The following is a 23,020-nucleotide window of genomic DNA, read 5'->3' on the forward strand; positions in this document are numbered from 1 at the left end:
TTTGGTACCTCTTATTGTATTTTATACTTTGTTTATTATTTTTATTATTTATTGTTATTGGCCACGCCCACCCAGTCATCTGACCACCAAGCCACGCCCACCAATTAAGCCACGCCCACAGAACCGGTAGGGAAAAAATTTAGATTTCACCCCTGGTATAAATGATGTTGACCTTTCCACATGCTGCATGTAGCATGTATATACAGTAAAGTTCTGATCTCTTTAAAAAAATAATAATAAAGGAAGAAGAACAGTAGCATTAAAACCCAAGTTTTGTTTGATGTTGCAATCTAAGAGTTTGATCTCTCAGTTGGGAAACCTGAGGTCTAGAATGATGCCTTCTCCTTTTGCTTTGCACGTGAGACTCTGGGCTTGAGTTTGTGAATGACGGTTTCCAGGAGGGGAATCTCAGCCGGTGAACAGTTTATTTGCACCATTGATTAGTATTCTGCCCGGTGGTGGCTTTCTCTCTCCTTTGGAATTGTCTTGTAGTCGCTGCCTGGCAACCACAATGTGAAAATACAACATTAGTTTGAGAGTGCAAGCATGCTGCTAGCAGGCAAGCACCAACTTCATACAAGGAGCACGGCAGCTAATAATTTTTTTAAAAAGGGCGGAGGGCGAGAAAACCTCTGGTTGAATGGCCCTGAAGACTCTTGAGAACGTTCTGAAAACTTGAACAATCTGGATCTAAGGTTAGGTCTCCCTCCCTCCCTCTCTCTCTCTCTCTCCCTCCCTCTCTCCCTCTTTTCTCCACGTTTGCTCCTCCCACCTAGAAAAGCATGAATAGTCAACAGCTTTGTTGATGCTTTCATGCTTTAGGATTTTCTACGTCCAAATGCAAAATAAATAGTACGCCAGTGCCTAAAGACTGTTGCATTATGGTGGCATTGTAGCCAGTGGTGGGATTCTGCCAGTTTAACAACCAGTTCGGTCATCGCGCGCTTCACACTGTTTTTTGAAAACTTACCTTCCGCGGTACTGCTGGGGAGTAACACAGCTGAGGCTCAGCAATCCGCTCTCCTGCGCAAACCAGCTGAGAAAATATAGGCCAGTGAAGCACAGGAGCAGACGGGCAGGCCCACCTGATCATCGGAGCGAACCAGTTCGCTCCCAGCTGATCGTTGGACCTACCAGTTCGCCTGAACCGGTCCCAACGAGTAGAATCCCATCCCTGATCATAGCAGATGAGAGTAGCTCTCGAGAAACCTGTCTCTCTGGAGTTGGTTCTAATGAGAGTAGAAACCATTTATAGTGTAATCTTTCTCAACCGTAGCAATTCCAAGATGTCTGGATGTCAACTTCCAGCATGGCTGCGGAGTTCTTGGAGTCTTAAGATTCCCAAGGTTGAAAAATATCAATTTAGCAGGAGGGAGCAGGTGCATCAAGATCTATCTCTTACAAAGATGCGCATCGGGCTTGTAGATGATGATACGAAGCGTGCTTCCTTCCCTTCTGCATTTGCTGACCCAACATGAGAAGGGAGGGATGAGGACATGGAAAGAGAAAAGCTATAATGTTGGGTTTAATTTGGTGCATTGAATGAAACCAGCCATTGTGGTTTGTGAACCATAACATGGTTGCCATGTTTGAATCCATTCAACGATGGTGTATTCAACAAACTTGAATTCCCACCTTGTTTTAAACTATCATTTTAGCTACATGACGTAAAGCAAGGTAGGAATCCAGGTGCAGAACTCAACCTTATTGAAAATTGACACCTCGGTCCATATTTTCACTCATATATATGAAATGCGTGCAGTGGGATTTGCCAATTTGCAACCTGAGCAGGTATAGGGAACACAGAATACGCCTTTGCTTAAACCGATCCTGAAGATCCACAGTGAATTTGAATTCTTTGCAAACACGTATTTCATTTGGATTTCAAATACAGTTTTGGTGGCTTTGGGAGTGGAAATTCAACCTGGATTCTCTATTTTTGCCTTGCAAATTCTACCTTTTTTTTAACCGGGCAATTTAGGATTCTGTCAAAGACTTAAATTACTTGGGAATAAGGACACCTGTCCACAAAATGAGAAATGAGGATGAGTTGTGTTTTAGAAAGACAGCTCATGGGAATATCTCAACCCCATTGGCAGACTGGCATGGGCACGTCAGAAAGTTTGTCGGAAACAAAGCATGGGTTTAAGTAGAGAGTTGGGATCCAATAGCCCCATTTGAATCAAAAGTTGGAATTAAGATTGCCGGGAGAAATATCAACAACCTCAGATATTCAGATGATACCACTCTAATGGCAGAAAGTGAAGAGGAACTAAAGAGCCTCTTGATGTGGGTGAAGGAGGAGAGTGCAAAAGTTGCCTTGAAACGCAACATTAGGAAATCAAGATCATGGCATTCGTCCCTCTCAGTTCCTGGCAAATAGATGGAGAAGAAATGGAGGTAGTGACAGATTTTATTTTCCTGGGCTCCAAGGTCACCGCAGATGGGGACTGCGGGCAAGAAATTAAAAGACACTTGCTCCTGGGGAGGAAAGCCATGGCAAAGCTAGACAGCATACTAAAAAGCAGAGACATCACCCTGTCAACAAAAGTGTGCATAGTCAAGGCGATGGTTTTCCCAGTTGTAATGGATGGCTGCGAAAGTTGGACCATAAAGAAGGCTGAGCGCCAAAGAATGGAGGCCTTTGAATTCTGGTGCTGGAGAAGACTCCTGCGAGTCCCTTGCAAGGCGATCCAGCTGGTCGGTCTTAGAGGAGATCCTGCCTGCTCTTTAGAAGGCCAGATCCTGAAGAGGAAACTCAAATGCTTTGGTCACCTAATGAGAAGGAAGGAGTTACTGGAGAAGAGCCTAATGCAGGGAATGATGGAGGGCAAAAGAAGAAGGGGACGGCAGAGAAGGAGGTGGCTGGATGGAGTCACTGAAGCAGTCGGAGTGAGTTTAAATGGACTCCAGAGGATGGTGGAGGAGAGGAAGGCCTGGAGGAATGTTGTCCATGGGGTCGCAATGGGTCAGACATGACTTCGTGACCACCACCACCAACAACAACAAGCCCCATTTGCTTTGAAAGAGCAAAGGAGAAAACTCCCAGCTTCCAAACCTTTGGGAAAAAAAATTGCAATGGAATTTATGGAAGATGATGCATTGTGCGAGACAGATGTTGTCCCATTTCCCACAGGATGGGTCCAGCTGCAGCAGAAGTGATGGTGTAGAATTGTTAGACTCAAGCCGGATTCTGCTTAGCTAGCAAGAACTGTAATTTATCAGCCTAACTAAGAATATCTAAAGTTAACGATTTCTCCAAGCGGTAGACTGACTTTTTGGTTGGACTCACGTATGAAGACCTATAAGAAGCCGGACTTCCAAGAAGAGGCATTCAATTGTACTTGATTAAATGCAAGTGTGTGTGAAATTGTCTTTTTGTCAAGCTCATTAGTTCCATTTTATTTTCTAGTCTCTGGTAGGTGACCTTATTTTCTGTTTCATTTGGAAAATGGATGAGATTTAATCTTCTGTGATACAAACCATGGATTTAGCAGTGGCCTCTTTCCTTAGGATCCTTTCCCTTTCCCTTTCCTTTTCCCTTCCCTTCCCCTTCCCCTTTCCCTCCCTTCTCTTCCCTTCCGTTCCCTTCCGTTCCCTTCCGTTCCCTTCCTTCCCTCCCTTCCCTTCCCTTCTCCCTCCCTTCCCTTCCTTCCTTCCCTTCCTTCCTTCCCTTCCCCTTCCCCTTTCCCTTCCTTCCTTCCCTCCCTTCCTTTCCTTCCCTTCCCTTCCCTTCCTTTCCTTCCCTTCCCTTCCCTTCCCCTCCTTCCTTCCTTCCCTTCTCCTCCCTTCCTTCCCTTCCCCTTCCCTTCCCTTCCCTTCCCTTCTCCCCCCTTCCCTTCCCTTCCCTTCCCTTCCCTTCTCCCCCCTTCCCTTCCCTTCCCTTCCTTTCTTTTTTCCTTTTTCTCTTTTTTGCAATAGATCCTTGCTGGGGTTCATGGTAATTTCCATTATTATTTTCTTGTGGACTAGCAGGTAGTTGACGTACTTTGAATTTTTGCCATGAGACTGGATTAGTTGAAGGAGTTTTGGGGCACTAGACCCTTGAAAAAGGCGTAATTAAAGCATCTAAATCAGGAACAACCAACCTTGGCAATTTTTAAGACTTGAGGGGGGAATACAATTCTCAGAATTCCCCAGCCAGTCATGCTACCTGGGGAATTCTGGGAGTTGGAGTCCCCAAGTCTTAAAGGTTGCCAGGGTTGGGCAGCCCTGATATAGATGTTCCATTTCCTTCCTATTGCTGTGAATCCCACCAATACCATTTATTTCTGACATATGAAGGGTTGACACCAAGTAACCAAAGGTGAAAACTCAGGTCTTACTGGTGCCACCTAGATGAATGATGTCATGCTTGGTGTAATTTTTATTTATACATTTTTTTCTTTTGATATACATTTAAGTATTTAAAAAACAGTGTATTGTCCGAATCAATTTGCTTATACAAAATGATAATAGTAGTACTTGTAATAATAGTGGTAATAATCATAATAGTAATATTAATATTTATTTGTATGTAATGAAAGACTTGCATCATTTCGTTGTACATATCAGTATCATTTGTCTTCTAATTTCTACCTGTTTTATCTAACCCCTGATAAAACAAATCCCTTGTTGAAAAATATTCTTGTTTCTTCCGTATCTTTTATTTTTAATGTCAATCTATCCATCTCCGCACAATCTAATATTTTTCTAAGTATGTTTTCATCTGTAGGCGTATCCTCATTTTCCCAATATTGTGCAAATACAATTCTTGCTGCTGTCAGCACATGTAATACTAAATATGTAATCCCTTTATTATAGCTATCTGGTAATATACCTTCTTTTTTTTCTTTTGTCTTTGGACATGTCCACCACATGGTATGATAATAATTATTGAGTCTGTCATCTGCATCTCCATAACTGTCTGGTTTGGTTCTGCAACCCAACAAGACAGACACAGACTTCAGAGGATCATTAGAACTGCAGAAAAAATAATGGCTACCAACCTGCCTTCCATTGAGGACCTGTATACTGCACGAATCAAGAAGAGGGCCGTGAAAATATTTATAGACCCCTCAAATCCTGGACATAAACTGTTTCAACTCCTACCCTCAAAACGACGCTATAGAGCACTGCACACCAGAACAAATAGACACAAGAACAGTTTTTTCCCAAACGCCATCACTCTGCTAAACAAATAATTCCCGCAACACTGTCAAACTATTCACTAAGTCTGCACTATTATTAATCTTCTCATCGTTCCCATCGCCCATCTCCTCCCACTTATGACTGTATGACTGTAACTTTGTTGCTGGTATCCTTATGATTTATATTGATATTGATTGATTCCTGATTGCTTATTTGTACCCTATGATTATCATTAAGTGTTGTCCCTTATGATTCTTGATGAACTATCTTTTCTTTTTATGTACGCTGAGAGCGTATGCACCAAAGACAAATTCCTTCTGTGTCCAATCACACTTGGCCAATAAAATATTCTATTCTATTCTATTCTATTCTATTCCATTCCATTCCATTCCGTTCCGTTCCATTCCATTCCACTCCACCCCACCCCACCCCACCCCACCCCACCCCACCCCACCCCACTCTATTCTATTCTATTCTATTCTATTCTATTCTATTCTATTCTATTCTATTCTATTCTATTCTATTCTATTCTATTCTATTCTATTCCACTCCACTCCACTCCACCCTACCCCACCCCACCCCACCCCACCCCACCCCACCCCACCCCACCCCACCCCATTCTATTCTATTCTATTCTATTCTATTCTATTCTATTAGAACCCAGTATCTGGTTGCATTTTCAACATTTAGCTTGTTACTTTTATGCTTCTTTTGCCTTCCTAAGGAGGACAGGGGACTAAATGTTATGCTTTTCTGTCTTTCAGAGCCTGGGATCGGCTGATAAGAAGGATTTGTACTCTTCAAAGTAAGTCTTAACATTTTTTTCTCAGCAAATTTTCAACAAGGTGAATCCATTAATGTTTGTCATCTAGGAGAGTTTGAGCCATCTGTATTATCTCTTTGGAGGTCACGGGATCTTGGCTGTTGAATGCTTGCAAGCAAAGAGAATCTATCGCGGCAAAAAGCAACATTGGCTTTACAACCCGTTGAAGCTTCATCTGCTATAGCTCAGAGGTGACCAAATCTTGGCAACTTTAAGACTTGTGGAGGTCAACTCCCAGAATCCCCCATGCTGGCTGGGGAACTCTGGGAGTTGAAGTCCACAAGTCTTAAAGTTGCCAAGGTTGGAGACCCCAAATGTGGATAGTGGAAATGTGAGATGTCACAGAAATGCTACCTTGAGTAGATTTATGGCTTTGTTTTGGTGGACACCAATGAAAAGAAGAGTTACCGAGTTTCATTCACTGTTGTATAATATTGCTTCTGTATATATGCCACCGGAGAGCAATTTTGAAGAGAATTTTTTATGCTGGGTCCTAAGACAGTTGTTCTGCTTGGTTAACAAGATGGGTTCTAAGCTCTTCTACGGTAGATCATTCACAGCTAACTTCTGTTCTTCAAATAATCTACATATAATCTATAATGCAGGTTATTTCTTGATTAGAAAAGGATACTTAAAATGATATTCTTGGTATTTACATAAAACTATGGGGTTGCCTCCTTCTAACATTACAGCATTTTCAAGTGGAAAATTGCATCCTTCTGTTAGTAGCGTTGCTTGGCGAAGTTGGGAAATGGATACACGAACCCTTTCAAGTATTGCCTGAATATCTGGAAAACCTTGGCGGGATTCTTATCCTCCTTCGAATTTCAGTAGAGTGCTAGAATGCAGATCTAAGGACAAACCCTCTGTATTTATCAAGAAAATAGATGTAGAAAGTATTCCATCTCAATCATATGGATCATGTCAGGGTTACAAGTAACACCCCCAATGAAAGAAGAATAGAATAGAATAGAATAGAATAGAATAGAATAGAATAGAATAGAATAGAATAGACTACAATAGAATAGAATAGAATTTTTTATTGGCCAAGTGTGATTGGACACACAAGGAATTTGTCTTCGGTGCATATGCTCTTAGTGTACATAAAAGAAAAGATACGTTCATCAAGAATCATCAGGTACAGCACTTAATGATAGTCATAGGGCACTAATAAGCAATCAAATCATACTAGAAAACAATATCAATATAAATCGAAGGATACAAGCAACAAAGTTACCATTATACAGTCATAAGTGGAAGGAGATGGATGATAGGAATGATGAGAAGATTAATAGTAGTGCAGATTTAGTGAATAGTTTGACAGAGTTGAGGGAATTATTTGTTTAGCAGAGTAATGGCGTTTGGGAAAAAACTGTCCTTGTGTTTAGTTGTTCTGATGTGCAGTGCACTATAGTGTCGTTTTGAGGGTAGGAGTTGAAACAGTTTATGTCCAGGATGCGAGGGGTTTGTAAATATTTTCACAGCCCTCTTTTTGACTCGTGCAGTATACAGGTCCTCAATGGAAGGCAGGTTGGTAGCCATTGTTTTTTCTGCAGTTCTAATGATCCTCTGAAGTCTGTTTCTGTCTTGTTGAGTTGCAGAACCAAACCAGACAGTTATAGAGGTGCAGATGGCAGACTCAATCATTCCTCTGTAGAAGACGCCAAGGCTAGAAGTTCCTCTAAGTTCCATTTTATGAGTGATGTCCTATGGGCACATCTGGGAAAACCTGAATCTGAAAGCTTCCAGGTTTTCCCCACTCAAAAGAAAGTCCAAGTCCCTGCTCCAGCACCCACATGTGCATCACATGGCCCAATCAATGCACCGTACCAACTGGAGATGCCTCCCAGTCAGGTGCAGGGCAAGATGTCCTTGACTCTCTGAGAAAGGAATGTTATTATGACTACATATCATCCTAGCTCCATACAATCCCCCCTCCCAGTTTCCCACAGCACTAAATGTGGCAGATCCAAAGTAAAAGATGCCTTCCGGGACTTCATTTGCTCTTGGGGATAAACCTGCGCTTTCTGACTGCCCAAAATTACAAAGGGTTTTATTTTTGGAGAATTGGATGGATTTTTCTATTCAGATGATGGCTTTATATTCGGATGAAGTTTTATTTCTTGGATCCTCATGTGGTTCTGTATATGGGCAGTCCTCAACTTAAAACAGTTCTTTTAATGACCGTTCTAAGTTACAATGACACTGACAAAAAGTCACTTTTGACCTGTTTTTCACACTTGCAAATGGTGCAGCCCCCTCCTGGCCCCGTAATCAAAATTCAGACGCTTGGCAACCGACTCATATTTATGACTATTTGCAGTGTCCTGGGGTCACCTGATCACCGTTTGTGACTCTTTTTGACAAGAAAAATCGATGGGGAAACCGGATTCACCGAACAACCAGGTTACCAACTTAAGTACAGCAATTCACTTAACCATTGTGGCAAGAAAGGTTGTAAAATGGGCAAAATTCACTTAACAAATGTTTCACTTAATGACAAGAATGTGGGGCTCAATTGCGGCTGTGCGGTGAGGACTACCAGTAGTTTAGCAGAAGAGCATTGTGTAAAACAATACATTTCTACCGATCTTTTATCCAAGCGGCTTTCTTTTGCTACAGGTAACTGTGTCAAGGTTCCAGAAATACCTCTTCTGCGTAAAAGAAACTCAGAGGCATTTTTTCTTTTTCTCAGAGTCCTTTACTAGCATGAGGAGACTGGCACACGATGAGTGCAATTCCCAAAACTGAAGTTCCGGATTCGTTTCCCCAGTTATACAAACCCCCATAGTCCCACCCCCCCTGACCCCTCTGATGATCACACGGTCCCACATTCTTCCAGTTCATTCGAGTAACTTCTTGCCACTCTTCCTGCAGACGTGAACACCATCCGACCTTGACCCTTTGAAGAATGTTACCATACCCCTCAACCCCCCCTCCTCCCCTCAGGATAAAAATGTGGCAGCGTCTGGAAACCTAAAGTTTAATATGGTTTCCAGGCCTGACAAACTGCAGAATGATTTCAGAAAGTTTTAAGACAAGGAGACCAAGTTAAGACTCCTGTAATGTCTCGAGTTTGTCACTAGTTGAAAAGGAAGCAATAAGCTTCCTATACTGTACATTTCAGGGATGCGGTGGCTCAGAGGCTAAGATGCTGAGCTTGTCGATCAGAAAGGTCGGCAGTTCAGCGGTTCGAATCCCTAGTGCCGCCTAATGGGGTGAGCTCCCATTCCTTGTCCCAGCTTCTGCCAACCTAGCAGTTCGAAAGCACGTAAAAAATGCAGGTAGAAAAATAGGGACCACCTTTGGTGGGAAGGGAAGAGCTTTCCGTGCGCCTTTGGCATTGAGTCCTGACGGCCACATGACCACGGAGACGTCTTCGGACAGCGCTGGCTCTTCGGCTTTGAAGCGGAGATGAGCACTGCCCCCTAGAGTCAGGAAAGACTAGCACATATGTGCGAGGGGAACTTTTACCTTTACTGTACATATGTATGTAGAACGGGGCCTGTGTGACTTACTTAACTACTCCTATCAGTGTATCCCAAAATGCTGCGTGCGTCAATTGTAGAGCTGAAAATCACAATTTAGATGATTTAAAATTTAGAACTGCTGATCTCTTTGCTTCAGGGCACTTTGTAATTGCCGGTCGGGCAGAGGGAGGGAAAGCTGTCTTGGGAAATCTGCTCTCTCCATTAGGACCTTTAGCAGCAGAGATCCTTCAGAAGGTTCCCTTGAGTAATGGAGGGGTAGATTAGTCAGCCTGGCATTTTTGAGAAAGGTGAAATTGCAAAGGTGCACAGCCAATATTTAAGGCAATCGCTGTAAATTAAGGAAGCACTTGAGCAGTCTTAACTCTTGCATAAGTCTTCTCCGCTTGTGGTAGGTATCTCTGGAATAACTCCTCACTGCAATATAGGTGACAAACACATTTTTCCTCTTTGGTGTCCTTTATCCTTTCCTCGACACCCCCACCCAGCACAGTTTTTGGTGAAAATTGATCTTAATTGGACACACAGATTGGGTTGGGTTTTTGGATTGAGTTGTGTTGTGTTGGATTTGGTTCGGTTGGGTTGAGTTAAGCTGACTTGTTTTGTTAGTTTGTCTTGTCTTGTCTTGTCTTGTCTTGCATTGGATTGGATTAGGTTGGGTTGGGTTGGATTTGGATTGCATTGCATTGCATTGCATTAGATTGGATTGAACTGGATTGGATTGGGCTGGGTTGTGTTGTGTTGGGCTGACTTGAGTTGTGTTGTGTTGTTAGGTTGGTTTGGATTGGGTTGGACTGAGTTGCATTGGGTTGGATTGCGATAGATTGGATGGGGCTGACTTGGGTTGGGTTGGGTTGGATTGGATTGGGTTGGGTTTACTTTAGTTCGATTAGGTTAGGTTGGGGTAGACTGGATTGGGTTCGGTTGGGTTGATGGATTGATAGCATTGATCTGAGTTGCATAATCCAGCATTTTGGACTGTTGGAGGAATGACCACCATTAGTCAAACTCGGTCATTAATCAAATCAAGTGGCCTCTGGTGGCTCAGGCTGCTAAGACAGTCTGTTATTAACACAGCTGCTTGCAATTACTGCAGGTTCAAGTCCCACCAGGCCCAAGGTTGACTCAGCCTTCCATCCTTTATAAGGTAGGTAAAATGAGGACCCAGATTGTTGGGGGCAATAAGTTGACTTTGTATATAATATACAAATAGGATGAAGACTATTGCTAACATAGTGTAAGCCGCCCTGAGTCTTCGGAGAAGGGCGGGATATAAATGCAAATAAAAAAAAATATGTTTGAATTTGGTTAAGCCTTTGCCTCGGAAATCTACCCTACATTGCCTTTGCAAATAAAATGCCAGGGTGCCTATGAACAAGCTAGCGTTCTCCACTCATGGATCTGATGAGCTGTCATTCTTCATTAGAACTGCTGGCCCTACAAAGAACAATTCCGTATTTGTTATATGAATTTCACTCATGAACTGTACTTTTTAATCTTCACTTTTAAAACTATACGCAGTCATACTGTCTGTAGAAGTGACCAACTTAAAGCAGTGGTCGACCTTAATGTACAATGTCCTGCTATTTGCATCCAGAAATATTACTGTCACTTGTCTTGTTCAAAACCAGACTGGCCAGTCTCCTCCCGTTCTGGTCTCAGTACTTCTCCAAATTAAACAGTGGGCTGTTGAAAGTTGATGGATTTTTTTATTTTATTTTTATTTTTTGTGGTTTGATCTCCTGTTTAAGCAGAGAGAACAGCAAAGAGAAGGTAAAAAGAATTTCTCAGGCTTGAACTTAGCCAGGGAGGGAGCAGGAAAATTGCAGGCTTATGACAAAAGAGCTTTTAGCTTTTGAATTTCCGCAAATTCCTTTTTTAAATTAAATTTCAACAAAGGGGGGGGGGAAATTCAGAAAGGCCCAAAATGGAAGGGTTAAAGGAAAAATGGAGGTTTAAGAAAAAGCAAACTTGGGTGTGACACCAGTCTCGCTTAGCAACAGAAAATTGGGGCTCCATCGTGGCCGTAAAGTCGAGCACTAATTGCGGTGTACCTTCTATCCGCTAAAAGCTACATCGTTTCTCGCCCTCCATCTTTTCAGCAAGTGGGAAGCATCCAATTAAAGAAGCAACGATCAGCTTTTTTTTTTCCCCCTTACCAAGCCATAAGTCTCTGGAATGACAGCTGGCAATTCCTCCCCCCTCCCCACCTTCTCAGCCCTAGAGGAACGGCTGACAGGGTGTCACTCAAATCGGCAGTTCAAATAATCAACTCTCCGGGCTCCCATCGCCTGTGTCTGATGAACGACACAATCAGAACAGGGGAGAATCTCTGCTGCTTAATGGAGAAGGGGAATATTTTATGGCAGAGGGTCTCCAACTGTTTGGGTTTGAACCACGCAACCGAGTTGGGGAGAAGCGAGAGCGATTTAATTTCATTTTGTTTGCACGCCACTACTTTGGTGGCTGGCATCAGGAAGGCACAGAATTGTGTCTTTGACTTGAAAAATGCCTGTTCAGTGCTGAAGGGAATTTTTAAACTAGTCAACAAGTTAAAGGTAAAGGTTCCCCTCGCAGATACGTTCTAGTCGTTCCCAATTCTAGGGGGCGGTGTTCATCTCCGTTTCAAAGCCGAAGAACCAGCACTGTCTGAAGACGTCTCCGTGGTCATGTGGCTGGCACGACTCAACACCAAAGGCGCATGGAATGCTGTTCCCTTCCCACCAAAGGTGGTCCCTATTTTTCTACTTGCATTTTTTACATGCTTTCGAACTGCTAGGTTGGCAGTTCGAAAGACCTTTAGATCGACAAGCTTATCGCCTTACCCACTAAGCCACCGCATCCCCTGTCAACAAGTTACTAGCTCTCATTTTCCCAGTACAGGTAGTCCTTGACTTAAAACAGTTAATTTAGGGACCATTCAGAGTTACAACGGCATTGGAAAAGGTGACTTACGACCGTTTTTCACAGTAATGACGTTTGCAGCCTCCCCAGGATCTCATTTTACTGACCTCGGATGGATGGAACGCTGGATCTACTTTGAGCCTGTCAGGATCGAACTGTAGGCACCTGGCAGTCAGCAGAAGTAGCCTGCAGTACTGCATTCTAGCCACTGCGCCACCACGGCTCATTCATGACTGCTTTCCACACTTAGGACCACTGCAGCATCCCCAGGGTCACGTGATCATAAATTCAGGTGCTTGGCAACTGGTTCATATTTATGACGGTCGAAGTGTCCCCGGGGCGGGGGAGGGAGTGTCCACGTGATCAACTTTTGCGACCTTTTAACCAGCAAAATTGATGGGGAAGGCAGATTCGCTTCACAATGGGGTTACTAACTGAACAACTGCACTGATTTGGGGTAAGAAACGTGGCAAGAAAAATCGTAACAATGGGGCAAAACTCACCTAACCGATTTCTCACTTAGCAACATCAACGTTAGGCTTCGTTGTGGTCGTACGTCGAGGACTAGCTGTAATTGCTATTTTTTTTTTTTATGGGGATGCCAATGTGCTCCGTTGTTTAGATTACAAGCAGTCATTGATTTACAACCGTTTGTTTAGTGACTGCTTGAAGTTACAACAGCACTGAAGAAAGTGACTTATGATCGTCCTCACACTTTGCAGCCTTTAGAGCATCCCCACAGTCATGGGATCCAAATTTGGCTGCTTGGCAACCAGCACGGATTTGCAACCATTTGCAGGGTCACATGATCACCGTCTGGGACCTTCCCAGCCTGCCTCTGACAAACAAAGTCAATGGGGAAAGCTGGATTCGCTTAACAAACGCAATATTCACTTAACAACTGTCACGATTGGCTAAACACTATGACAAAGAAAACCAAATCAAATCAAAACCGGGCACAATTCATTTACCAGTAACTTTGCTTAGCAATCCTGGTCTCAATTGTCATAAGTCGAAGACTACCTGTATAGGACAGCTTAGGGTTAGGGACCCTATTTTCCAAGGCACCTGAAGTCCAGGCAAGGAATAATGGATGGAAACTGATCAAGGAGAGATTCAACCTGGAAATAAGGATAAATTTTCTGGCAACGAGAACTATTAATTGGTGGAATGGCTTGCCACCAGAAACTGTGGGTGCTCCATCACAGGTGTCGTGTCCCACTCCTCCGCTGACGGCCGGGTCAGGGAAATCCAAATCAGGCTTGCCTCTGCAGCTCTGCCCAAAGTCCTAGCAAAGTCCTCAGAGCAGGCAGGAGACCAGAAAGTGACTTCAGCAAGATAAGTTCGACTTTTGCCTGACTCAGAGACTGCCAGAAAGCAGATCCTTTATATAGGCCATGGGGTGTGGCTCCATGACTCAGCACTCATTAAGGCCTGCCCCTCCCTTCCTTCTGTTGCCTCCGCCTATCCAGTCTTCTGATGCGAGGGTCACTCCAATCAGCAGCTGTTGGAAATAAACTTTCCTCAGGCTCACATGCTGTGGAGGAGGGGGAGGGGTCTAGCTGCTCCATTTGCTTGGACATGGAGCCAGGGCTGGGGCCGGGAGGACATTCTTCAGTGTTCGGAAGCAGATAAGCAGACCCCGGCTGCGGTGAGAGCGGGCAAGACACAACAACAGGAGGCTTTTTAAAGAAGAGACTGGACTGCCATTTGTCAGAAATGATATTGGGTCTCCTGCTTGAGCAGGGGGTTGACTAGATGATCTACAAGGCAGGGGTGAAATGCTCCCGGTTTGGACTGGATTGCGCGATCCGGTAGCGATGGGGGTGAGCAGTTTGGAGAACCTGTAGCAAAAATCCCTGCCTACCCCCCAAGCCTTGCTGTTCCTCTTCTCTGTCCCTGAAGCTCTCAGTGGTGATATAGCTGCAAAGGGTCTTAAATGCAGCACTTCAAAGGGCTGCACTACAGCTGATCAGCACTGTAGGTGGCTAGTAGACCGGTGCCTCTATTTTTAAAGAAAGTAGACTAGTCCGCTCCCCCAAAAAAGACAATTAGTAGACCGGTGCCTCTATTTTTAAAGAAGGTAGACCAGTGCACTCCCCAAAAAAAGGCAATTAGTAGACCGGTGCCTCTATTTTTAAAGAAAGTAGACTACTGTGCTCCCGCAAAAAAGGCAATTAGTAGACCGGTGCCTCTATTTTTATAAAATTTATAAAATTTGATAAATAAATAAATTTTTAAAGAAGGTAGACCAGTGCGCTCCCAAGTTTTGTATACTTTGTTTATTATTTTTATTATTTATTATTATTGGCCATGCCCATTCAGTCACCTGACCACCAAGCCACGCCCATCAATTAAGCCACACCTACAGGACCAGTAGGGAAAAGTTTTAGATTTCACCCCTGCTACAAGGTCCCTTCCGACTCTGTTCTTCTGGTTATCTGTCACCTATCGAAGCCATGGTTATGGTTTCATGAAAACTTCAGCAGAAGCTGCCAAATGTCGAGGAATCCCTGCCAAAGTCCAAGTGTAGAAAAGGATGTCCTAACCACCCATCCTTGTTGACCCTCTCAATGAAGGCCACCGAAGGCTTCGCGTTCCCGTTATTTTTCTACCGCTTGTAGAGAGATGATGGTGATTATTATTATTTAACCACTGGGGTTGCTATAGAAACGCAAGTCGTTCTTTCACTTTGGAACAGAAATGGCTTTTTTCTGCGACGTTTGGTTTCAACCCAGTTTAAAAACTCATCTGGCCAAGATTTCACAGACCCCGTGGTCCTGGATGCATCCTGAATATCATCATCATCATCATCATCATCATCCTGGATGAATGGAGGGAGCGAGCAGGAATGGTCAGACCTGCCAACAAGCCTCTAAATAGAAACGGTCCTTGGCTCCATTTATTGAGAAAAGTATAGTTTTATTAGAAGTGCATCGCAGTAAGGCATAGCCAGAACTGGGAACCGTGCACAAAAATCCCTAAGTTCAGTGTTTCCCTCCCTTAACTGCCTCCCATGGCTGACCCCTCCTCCCCCATGACCCATCAGGTTCAAGCAAGATGTTTTCAGAAATGTCACTCCAAGCAGAGGTTGGTATGCAGCTGCTTTCCTTTCCCAGCTGGTTGACCTTGAAGCAGCATCTTGGCGAGATACAGAAGCTACTTTCGTTTTCCCCCAAGCAAATCCCATCTCTTACATCCGCCCCAGAGTTCAGGGCAGACGGTTACCGCAAAGTGAAGCAGAAGCAAGGGTAAGGTGGCAGCTGACAGGTGGAACTTGCAGGTCCTCTGCTAGCCATTCAGGGATGCCTGTTATTAAAACACAGCTGCCTGCAATTACTGCAGGTTCTAATCCCACCAGGCCCAAGGTTGACTCAGCCTTCCATCCTTTATAAGGTAGGTAAAATGAGGACCCAGATTGTTGGGGGGGGCAATAAGTTGACTTTGTAAATATACAAATAGAATGAGACTATTGCCTTACACACTGTAAGCCGCCCTGAGTCTTCGGAGAAGGGCGGGATATAGATGTAAATAAAAATAAAAATAAAATAAAAATAAATGCCCCTGGAGAAAGTTTGCAAATTATAAGTCTTATTCTTCAGCTAGCTGTCACAGGGGTCTTTTTTCAATACCCATTTCAGTGGGCTCCCCAAACTCCAGAGGGCCCACTCCATCCCCGCTTGGCCTTGGTTTACCCACTGAGACACCAGCAGACCTTCGGGTAGTAGTCCCAGAAAGTATTGTCTGCTTAGCGATGGAAATGCTGCTCCCGATTGCAGTTGTAAGACAAGAACTACAGTATCTGCAACCTGTTCAATGCTCTGAACCCTTTGGTATTGATCCGTCTTCCTTTGCAGTCCAGGTGCTTTATTCTGAGAGTTATTATTTTTTTTTCATCCCCTTCCCTCTTTTCTGTGTAGCTTGTGAGACGCATTTGTTCTCTGTTTGCTGTTTTATTGGCTTCTCTGACCTTTCTGGTAAGCAATATATCACTGGATGTCTTTGGTTTCCTAGTAACATTCTTGCTGCCTCTTGTTCATTTGCAATCCGACTCTTTCGACAAGTGCCACTTAAATTGCCTTTTGCATTTGGGGAGTTCGAATGTTAGACTAACACGGCCGACAATTCCTATTTGATTTGACAATCTTTTTTTTTTCCTTCGGTTGCCTTACTTCACTTGTTACGGTTTACAGGTGTAGACGAGAGACAGATTCTATTGCACAGCTTCACTGTACTGTAAAACAAGAGAAAACAGAATCTCGTTCTCCTTCATTTATTATTTTTATCTCACTGTTATTATTTTATAAGTCAAGGTGAACAGGGGTGGGTTGCTACCGGTTCACTTGCTCGCTCGCACACGCAGGCTTGCTTCACTCTCTCTCGCGCGCCACTTCTGCGCATGTGCAGAGCATAATTTGATGACATCCAGATGGTAGGCGGACCGGAGTGAACCGGTAACAACCCACCACTGAAGGGGGATGAACATAACCTATTACTCCTTCTTCCTCCTATTTTCCCCACAACAACCCAGTGAGGTAGGTTGGGCTGAGAAGGAGTGATTGGCCCAAAGTCCCCCAGGCAGCTTTGGTGCCTAAGACAGGACTAGAACTCACCATCTCCTAGTGATTGGCACAGAGTCACCTAGCTGATTTTCATGCCTAAGGTGGGACCAGAACTCTCTGACTCCTGGTGATTGGCCCAAAGACACCCAGCTGGCTTTCATGCCTAAGGCGGGACCAGAACTCTCTGTCTCCTGGTGATTGGCCCAAAGACACCCAGCTGGCTTTCATGCCTAAGGCGGGACCAGAACTCTCTGTCTCCTGGTGATTGGCCCAAAGACACCCAGCTGGCTTTCATGCCTAAGGCGGGACCAGAACTCTCTGTCTCCTGGTGATTGGCCCAAAGACACCCAGCTGGCTTTCATGCCTAAGGCGGGATTAGAATTCACCGTCTTCTGGTGATTGGCCCAAAGTCACCCAGCTGGCTTTCATGCCTAAGGTGGCACACTAGAACTCCAGCCAGTACCTTTGCCATTACACCTAACTGGCTCTTATTAAACCCAAATTCATAAGTAGGTTTCATTTGCCTTCAAAATAGAAATGCCAACGTCATCAAATCTAAGTTGATGAGCTCGTGATCGTCGGAGCCTTTTTTTTTTTTTACTTTTTAAAAGCATTTTTTAAAGTACCTATTTATTCGAATAGATAGTAAGAAACACTTTTTAAAAAGTAAAAAAAAAAAAAAGAGGCTCCGACGATCGCACACCACAGCTGATCACCCCCCCCTGCATGCATGTTTGCGCATGCATGTACCTCGCATTTGGTGCGTGGTGTGCACTGCACATGCGCGCGCACGCAGCGCGCATTCACAGCCGCCGAACCAGTAGTTAACTGGTTCAGATTTCACCACTGGCCCAGTGTTTAGATCCCAAAGGCCTTGAGGTTATTCGAGAGGTGACGGGAGAAGAAGACATTGGACATAAATTCCAGAAGCTGAAATCCGGGTCTCCAGCCAGACATCTGATGCGTCTTTTAGATTTTTGCAAAGACAGAGAGGGCTTTTTCAGGTCTTGCCCGCTTAGACAGTGTAGCTTTAATGTCCCAAGTACTCAGCGACTTTCCACTCCCCTCCAGCCATCAATCGGCTCTCGGTGAGGCTCTGAAAGGGCCGGTTTATTAAACAAACACACTTAGTGTAAAAAGTTTATTCCAGTTAATTAGGACTTCATTGCAATGGAAACAAATTATCCAGGTGCCCAGCGCCAAGTTAAACAGCCAGGGTGTGAGTGCACAGGGGTCCCGAATTAAGACGACACAAACAAGCGTCTTAAGTTAACTTTATGTCCCTTTAAGTCAGGGGTGTCCAAAGTTTTTTTGGTGAGGGCCAAATACAGAAAAATAAGCAAAGGCACGGGCCACACCATTGAATGGGGGGGGGGGCTAATTTTTTTCATACCAGTTCTGTGGGCGTGGCTTATTTTGGGGTGTGGCTGAGGAACTCTGGAAATTGAAGTCCACAAGTCTTAAAGAGACCAAGTTTGGACACCCCTGATCTTGGCTTTTGTTTTGTATTTGGTATGAACTTGAAACTCCCTTCATTATTCCCTGCCCAAGGGGTGGAGGCGCGAGGAGCCTCGCCAGGCGGCCTGAGGAAGGCGAGGGTAGAACTGCTGGGGTCGGGCACGGCCAGCAGCCTCTTTCCCATTCCCCACCGCCTCCTCCGCCCCCTCCCTTCGTTATTCCCTGCCCAAGGGGTGGAGGTGCGAGGAGCCTTGCCAGGCGGCCCGAGGAAGGCGAGGGTAGAACTGCTGGGGTCGGGCACGGCCAGCAGCCTCTTTCCCGCTCGCCGCCGCCTCCTCCGCCCCCTCCCTTCGTTATTCCCTGCCCAAGGGGTGGAGGCGCGAGGAGCCTCGCCAAGCGGCCCGAGGCACGGCCAGCAGCCTCTTTCCCGCTCGCCGCCTCCTCACCTGTTTCTCGATGGCTGTCACTGCCGCCACGCGTGTCCGACATGGGGAGGTGCGAGGAGCCTCGCCAGGCGGCCGAGGAAGGCGAGGGTAGAACTGCTGGGGTCAGGCACGGCCAGCAGCCTCTTTCCCACTCGCCGCCTCCTCCGCCCCCTCCCTTCATTATTCCCCGCCCATGGGGAGGAGCCACGAGCCTCGCAGCGAACCACCGGGCAAGTACCGGGAGGCGGCCGAAAAGGGCCATATTCAATTATACTTTCAGAATTTGCTGCGGGCCAATAAAAACTGACCCGCGGGCCGCAGTTGGCCCGCGGGCCGTAGTTTGGACACCCCTGCTTTAAGTCCTATTTATTTGGTCGTTCCCCAACTGTAAGCATGGCTTTCACAAGGAGCCACCTTGGCCTCTTTGCAGTTAAGAGTAACAGAGTTGGAAAATTGCAGATTAACAGAGTTGGAAGGGACCTTGTATGTCGTCTAATCCAACCCCCCACCCAAGCAGGAGACCCTACACCATTTCTGACAAATGGCAGTCCATTCTGTTCTTGAAAGTCTCCAGTGATGAAAGTCCCACAACTTCCAAAGGCAAACTTCTCTTCCATTGGTTTGATTTGTTCTCACTGTCAGAAAATTTCTCCTTATTTCCAAGTTGAATCTCTCCTTGATCAGTTTCCATCCATTATTTCTTGTCTGGCCTTCAGGTGCTTTGGAAAATAGCTTGACCCCTTCCTCTCTGTGGCAGCCCCTCAAATATTGGAAGACTGTTCTCATTTCTTCCCTGGTCCTTCTCTTCACTAGACTAGCCAGGCCCAGTTCCTGTAACTGTTCTTCAAATTTATATCGGAGGAGGAGGAGGAGGAGGAGACAATGACTACTGTGGGGTCCTTGATGCTCTCTGAGCTTGGCTGTTTTCTTGTAGATGTTTCATTACCCAACTAGATAACATCATCAGTGCTCGGAGGGAGTGGGGTTGAGGAGGACAAGGAGGAGGAGGAAGAGGAGGAGGAGGAGGAGGAGGAGGAGGAGGAGGAGGAGGAGGAGGAGGAGGAGGAGGAGGAGGAGGAGGAAGACTATGGGGTCTTTGGTGCTCTCTGTGCTTGGCTGTTTTCTTGCAGACATGTCATTACCCATCTAGATAACATCATCAGTGCTAGAAGGGAGTGGGGGGTTGAGGAGGAAGAGGAGACTCCAACCAGTGAGACATTTTTCTGTTCTTTTTATTTGTTTGTTTGTTTGTTTCTGATGTCTCCTTCAAGCCAAAGCTTTAACCATCTGTCTTTAATGTTCCTAAAGAGTTCGGCTTCTCATTATTTAGCAGCACCTAAGTTGACTTTGGCTTTTGTGAGAAGCTGAGAATGGGAGGGGAGGGTTTTCGACTTGGATGGGCGGCATTTGGGAATTCCAGAGTTGAGGACCAGACTGGGAAGTTCAACAAATAAGTAAATAGATAAATAAATGAGCATTCCCCAGGAGATGGTGATGGCAACCTCCTTCTCCATCCCTGCCAAGAAAATTGCATGGATGCAGTCACCAAAAAATTGGCCCAGGCTGAAGAGAGCATCTTTACCTTCCAAAAAAAAAAAAGTCTCTGTCCAAAATTTTTCTCTCCCAAACCTCTCCACTCCCCCTCAACCAGTGCCTGCCAATCATTATCTCTCTCTTTAAAAAAAGAGAGAAAGAAATGCCATAAAATATTTGAGAGCTCAAACTGTTCTGTCATAGAGTGGTCAGATGGAAATTTTAAAGCCGGCTGTGAAAGTAATGGAAAAAAAAAACCAAAACAAACAAACCTCGCAAGTGTGTTTTGGACCGATGTGGAGCTGTCGTTTGTGTTGCTTCAGCCACCGGCTGACTTAGACAAGGGGTCACTTTGAATTGAGGGTGCCCCGTGAGCAGGATGGAATGTTTTGACTGCTCCTTACCAGGCCCCGTCATGTCAAATTCCCACCTTGCTAAGAAAAGCTGGAAAATGTATATAGGATCTCAGCAACAATCCTCCCCGTTGCCAAATAGTTTTGTGATTCAGTGGTTTCCCCTGGAATGTTACTGTCTTCGGCAGGGGTGAAATGCTCCTGGTTTGGATCAGATCGCCCGATCCGGTAGCGATGGCGGTGGGTGGTTCAGAGAACCGGTAGCAAAAATCCCTCCCCACCCTCCGCCCATGTCCAGCTGAGCCGCGCAATCATCAGAGGTTTTTTATTTTTTTTTACTTTTAAAAGCATTTTTTCTTCGGCCGAAATGCTTTTAAAAGTAAAAAAAAAAAAGGCTCTGATGATCGCGCGGCTCAGCTGGGATCGTCAGGCTTTTAAAAGCATTTTTTCTACAATCTCTTCGGCCAAAGAGATTGTAGAAAAAATGCTTTTAAAATGCTCCTCTGACGATCAGGCAACTCAGCTGGGATCGTCAGAGTTGACCACGCCCACCCAGTCACATTACACCCCCACCAAGCCATGCCCACAGAACCGGTTGTAACAAATTTTACATTTCACCCCTGGTCTTCGGCCTTAAATCTCTTAAAATGTTTTTTAAAATGGCTTACAAAATGATGGTGTGAATCAGTGATGGGTTTCAATTTTTTTTACTACCGGTTCTGTGGGTGTGGCTTGGTGGGCGTGGCATGACTTGGTGGGGGGCGTGGCAGGGGAAGGATACTGCAAAATCCCCATTTCCACCCAATCAACTGGGACTTGGTAGGCAGAGAATAGATGGGGGTGGGGCCACTCAGAATTTTTACTGCCGGTTCTCCAAACTAATCAAAATTTCCGCTACCGGTTCTCCAGAACTGGTCAGAACCTGCTGAAACCCACCTCTGATGTGAATAGGTACCAGTACTAATATACGGTTGGTTCTTGACTTACGACTTTTGGTTTAGTGAGCATTTGAAGTTACAACGGACCTGAAAAAAGTGACTTATGATCTTGTTTCCTCACCACCCTTGCAGCATTCCCTTAGTCGGGAATGTGGACTCTTGACAGCTACCCTGTTTCCCCAAAAATAAGACCCAACCACAAAATAAGCCCCAGCATGATTTTTCAGGATGCTTGTAATATAATCCCTACCCCCATGATGGTGAACCTATGGTACTCATGCCAGAGGTGGCACGTAGAGTCCCTTCTGTGGGCACATGCTCCGTTGCCAGCTGCTCTTCTGATTTTTGGTGTACCGGCCAGCTGGTCTTTGTGGGCTCCTGAGCACTGGAAAATGGCTTGAAAACAGCCCAAAAACTGGCCTGAAAACAGCCTAGAAAACACCCTGGGAAATGGCCAAAAATGGCCAAAAAACAGCACCTGAGGGCAGGACGAGAAATAGTGGGTGGAAACTAATCAAGGAGAGAAGCAACCTAGAACCAAGGAGAAATTTCCTGACAGTGAGAACAATTAACCAGTGGAACAACCTGCCTCCAGAAGTTGTGAATACTCCAACACTGGAAGTTTTGAAGAAGATGTTAGAGAACCATTTGTGTGGAATGGCATAGGGTTGGTCTAGAAGATCTCCAAGGGTCCTTCTAACTCTGTTATTCTATTAATTTAAGCCAAAGCTTCTTTTTAAAGCTGTGGAATTAGGAGAGGGAATCTCCGATTGACCATTCTGTCATGGTTTCCTGCCTAAGCAGGGGGTTGGACTAGAAGACCTCCAAGGTCCCTTCCAACTCTGTTATTCTATATTCTAATGCTGTAATGGTCAGTGCAAGGCTCAGACGTGAGTCATTTTTTGTTGTAACTTCAAACAGTCATTAAACAAATGTTTGTGAGTTGAAGATTACCTAGATCTAATTCCTCTTCTCATTCTACTGAAGGCTTTTTGTCGTTCTTGTTCTTGCTGCATTATTATTAGAAGCAGATGTTTTATTCCAACAGGTAATAACAATAAATCATAATGATAGATAAGTTCTATTATTAGAAGTGGAAGTTTGAAAAAATAAAATAAAAAGTCAACAGGATATACATTTAAGCCTTTTTCCCTTCTTGCTGATTCCATGATATAAATCATGCTCCTAAAACAGATTTCCAAGCAGAGGGAAATGATAAAATAGAGGGATAGAATCAAGATCATGTGAAGTATTAATACCACTTTATAAGGCCTTGGTAAGACCACACTTGGAATACGGCATTCAGTTTTGATCGCCACGATCTAAAAAAGATGTGGAGACTCTAGAAAGAGTGCTGAGAAGAGCAACCAAGATGATTGGGGGACTGGAGGCTAAAACATATGAAG

General features: G+C 44.8%; 1 protein-coding gene across 1 annotated transcript in view; it reads left to right on the forward strand.

Annotated features, from left to right (window-relative positions):
• LOC131185274 (ankyrin repeat and fibronectin type-III domain-containing protein 1-like) overlaps positions 1-23,020 on the forward strand; it is a 397,608-nt gene that overhangs the window by 231,837 nt on the left and 142,751 nt on the right. Inside the window, exon 5 of the mRNA XM_058157670.1 lies at positions 5,895-5,935. Coding sequence (XP_058013653.1) covers positions 5,895-5,935 — 41 coding nt within the window. The remainder of the gene's footprint in view (positions 1-5,894; positions 5,936-23,020) is intronic.

This window comes from Ahaetulla prasina, chromosome 14 (genome assembly GCF_028640845.1).
Source record: "Ahaetulla prasina isolate Xishuangbanna chromosome 14, ASM2864084v1, whole genome shotgun sequence".
In the NCBI taxonomy this organism is placed as follows: Eukaryota; Metazoa; Chordata; class Lepidosauria; order Squamata; family Colubridae; genus Ahaetulla; species Ahaetulla prasina.